This window comes from Coregonus clupeaformis, unplaced genomic scaffold (genome assembly GCF_020615455.1).
Source record: "Coregonus clupeaformis isolate EN_2021a unplaced genomic scaffold, ASM2061545v1 scaf0275, whole genome shotgun sequence".
NCBI lineage: Eukaryota > Metazoa > Chordata > Actinopteri > Salmoniformes > Salmonidae > Coregonus > Coregonus clupeaformis.
In genome coordinates, this window is record NW_025533730.1 from 205001 (window position 1) to 208917 (window position 3917).

The window sequence follows — 3917 nt, forward strand, 5'->3', positions numbered from 1 at the left end:
ATAGGACATTAATAATTAAAGTCTATAAATATTGAATAAAGATCTCTCACCTCTTGAATAAAACCTAATGATATTACAGAGGATCACTCAGAACAACATGTCACTGGATATAAATAGTTATGTTCTTCTTTCTAGAAAGTCTGAATAGAGAAAGAAGTTCTCCCACCTCTTGAATATAACCCTTCCCAGAAAGGGGGAGAAGATCTGAGATGTTCTTCTCTAGGAGCCTGTTCTTCCTGAGGTCCACAGTGATGTTGTGGGTTGAATGCTGCAGCAGAGAGAGAAGCACTTCCAGGTCCAGCCTGCAGGAGGTCAGGTCTCCACCAACCTTCTCCAGGAACCACTGAGTCAAGTCCTTGTCCTGAGCTTCATACACAACTACAGTCAGCTGCTGCAGAGTGTCTGAGTTCAGTCTAGGAGGTTGGAACATACAGGCAGTCAGAAATATCAAGAAAAACACATGAATGAAGTTCCTATTTCTACTTCTAAAAAACATCAGCTTCGGACTGACCTGAGAGAGAGAGGTCCCTGGTGACACAGCAGTGTGATGAGAGAGTGACCCTGGATCCAGAAGTCAGTCAGGTCCAGACACTGAACCCTCCAGAGTCTCAGCAGGGATGCCACACTACTCAGAGCCCTGGATAACACTCTCTTTGGTGGCTGGTTGCTTTTTAGGACCAGGGAGAGCTCTGGGACAGTCAGTGGAGTAGCACCTCTCCCTGTCCTCCTAACCAGTCTGGACAGTTTCACTGCCATGCCCACATTCAGCCTGGAATGAAAAGACAAAACTCAAGTCACTTTAAACAGACAAACCTTGTCAGATAAAATGCTCAATAGGAAAATAAACTATTCAATAGACCTGTGTAAGTTCTTCACTCTGTTTATCAGAACCTAACAGACAACTAGTCCATGCTCAAACCAGGTTGATTGAACTCCTCACTCACGGCTGTCCTACCAGACGGTTACCCTTCTCCTCTCCATAGGATACATGAGATTACCCTTCTCCTTTCCATAGGATACATGAGATTTAACAATGACATGTTCTGACAGAATGTCAACTTTCCCCTTTCTCCCCCAGTAGATTTGCATTCACCCAGTTCTAATATGGTAACATGAATAAGGATTGTTTCAAGTTAGAACCCAACACCTGTAAAAGCTGTCTTACTGAACATACCTGAGCTTGTGTAGCTTTGACTCATGTCTCACAATAAGTAAGGCTCCTTGGAGAGAGATCTTGCTGGGGGTAAGAGTGAGGTCCACTCTGGAGGCACAGCGACCCAGGACTCTCCCCACAGACCTGCAGGTTTTCCTGGGTAACTCTCCTCCCAGTGACAGGGTGGAGCCCAAGGCCTGGAGGAGAGAGGCCAACTGCTGGTCCTCCTCTCTGGACCTCACAGGGACGGACTCACACACCCTCTGGAAGAACCTGTCATCATCACAGCTGAAACAGCAGGACACGGGGGACATGAAATCAGACATTTAGGAGACAGTCCAAAAGTATTGGGACAGTGACACATTTTTGGTTGTTTTGGCTCTGTACTCCAGCACTTTGACATGATACAATGACTATGAGGTTAAAGTTACAGCAATGTTTGTACATACAGTGCCTTGCATTAGTATTCAATCCCCTTACATATGTTTTATTGTGTTACAACCTGGAATTAAAATGGAATCAATTAGAATGTTTTTGTCAAGAAATTACTCAAAATACTCTGTAATGTCAAAGTGGAAGAACAAAAGATTAATGAAATATAAAACACTAATATACCTTGATTAGATTAGGTATTCTGAGTATAAACTTTCAGGTTTCATGTTACAAAACGTCTCAAAGATAAAATCCACAAGATTTCTAAAAGACAAATTTCTAGCATCACAAAATTTAAGAAAAATTCACAATATCTGTGTGACATTTAGTAATGCAACATTTGTTATGTCAAGAAATCTGAGTATAAATGTTACCAGATTCACCAACACTTGAAGATTTATATTACAATGTTTGTACAAGATAATAATCACTAGCATCACATAATCACTAACCACCACACATGTTCAGACTCACCTCAGCTGTGAGATGTAGGGCAGACACTGAAGGAAACTCCTCACTTCACTCTCTTCATCTGACCAGTCCTTCAGCTCTACTGGTGTCTTCTCTGGTTGGAGTTTCAGCACTTCTAGGAGGAGGGAGGCCTTTCTCTTTGAGAGGTCTATGAACCAGACTGCAGGAGCTGACTGGTAAACTGGCTGTAATGCTGGAAGGACACTCCTGCCTGTTTGAGTCTCATAGTCCTTCACATGAGAGTACAGATCCAGCAGGAAATCACATTTCTGATAGTGATATACTTCAGACATTGACAACAGTTTCTCTACAGTTGTTTGTATGGATCCTCTCTCATGGAGAGCTGCTTGAAGACACAGATTCAGTAGGAATATCTTCTCTCTCTTTGTCCTCTCTTCACGGGATCTTCTCTGATCCTGTGGAGGAGGAAAAACTGCAAGAACAGTTAAACAACAAATAGATGAATATGTGAGAGATATTTGAATTTCTGATGGTCACATTATGGTGGGTAAAATACAATGACTATCTTTCTAAACTCATCATCCACTTAAATTGTTCCTTCAAATCCTGACTACAACGATTGCATATTTTCCAAACGGTATGTGTCTGTTTAGTTTATTAAGTTACTGCAGAAAGCTAAACGCATCCTCTCTAAAGGGAAATACAGGGACAGACAACTACAATCTCTGAACTGTACGGATCCAACTCACCTCAGCTGTGAGATGTAGGGCAGACACTGAAGGAAACTCCTCACTTCACTCTCTTCATCTGACCAGCCCTTCAGCTCTACTGGTTTCTTCTCTGGTTGGAGTTTCAGCACTTCTAGGAGGAGGGAGGCCTTTCTCTTTGAGAGGTCTATGGACCAGACTGCAGGAGCTGACTGGTAAACTGGCTGTAATGCTGGAAGGACACTCCTGCCTGTTTGAGTCTCATAGTCCTTCACATGCGAGTACAGATCCAGCAGGAAATCACATTTCTGATTGTGATATACTTCAGACAGAAACAAACACTTTCTCTACAGTTGTTTGTATGGTTCCTCTCTCATGGAGAGCTGCTTGAAGACACAGATTCGGTAGGAATATCTTCTCTCTCCTTGTCCTCTCTATATTATCCTTTAGTAGAGGAAATCTGAACAAACAGTTTAAAACACAGATGATATACAGGTGAGTGATGAGGACTGATATGAGTAACAGGGTTGGGGAACTGAAAACCAATAGCACTTTATGACTCCATCTTTCTATAACAATACAACTATGAATTGGAATTTTGTTCAATTTCAATTCCTACTGAATTACAGTTGCTACAGCATCTTCATATGTGCATGTATTAAACAGATAAGGACGATGTAAAAACAGAAATACTATCTCCACCAGTTCAATGACACATGGACTCTTGTTGGATAAACTCCCTCACCTCAGCTGTGAGATATAGGGCAGACACTGAAGGAAACTCCTCACTTCACTCTCTTCATCTGACCAGTCCTTCAGCTCTACTGGTTTCTTCCCTGGTTGGAGTTTCAGCACTTCTAGGAGGAGGGAGGCCTTTCTCTCTGAGAGGTCTATGGACCAGACTGCAGGAGCTGACTGGTAAAGTGGTTTCAATGATGGAAGGACACACCTGGCTGATTGTTTCCTATTGTACTTCACATGTGAGTACAGATCCAGCAGGATGTCATATCTCTCAGTTTGATACACAGAGAACAGTGACAGCAGTGTGTTCACAGCTCTCTGGAAAGTTTCTCTGTGATCTAGTGCTGCTTGTAGACACAAATCTAGTAGGACTGCTTTCTCTTCTGTCTCCAGTCTTTCAGGGGATCCTCTCTGATGTTCTAGTGGGGTAAACCTGTGACCCATAAAACATA

At 42.5% G+C, this 3917-nt stretch overlaps 1 protein-coding gene across 1 annotated transcript in view; it reads right to left on the reverse strand.

Moving 5' to 3' along the window:
* LOC123484334 overlaps positions 1–2802 on the reverse strand; it is a 3186-nt gene extending 384 nt beyond the window's left edge. Inside the window, exons 1-5 of the mRNA XM_045214540.1 lie at positions 2767–2802; positions 1175–1441; positions 512–769; positions 167–413; positions 51–64 (exon numbers count right to left, since the gene is read on the reverse strand). Of these exons, the coding sequence (XP_045070475.1) occupies positions 51–64; positions 167–413; positions 512–756 (506 nt within the window). The 5' untranslated portion in view covers positions 757–769; positions 1175–1441; positions 2767–2802. The remainder of the gene's footprint in view (positions 1–50; positions 65–166; positions 414–511; positions 770–1174; positions 1442–2766) is intronic.
* Between the last annotated feature and the right edge of the window lie 1115 nt (positions 2803–3917).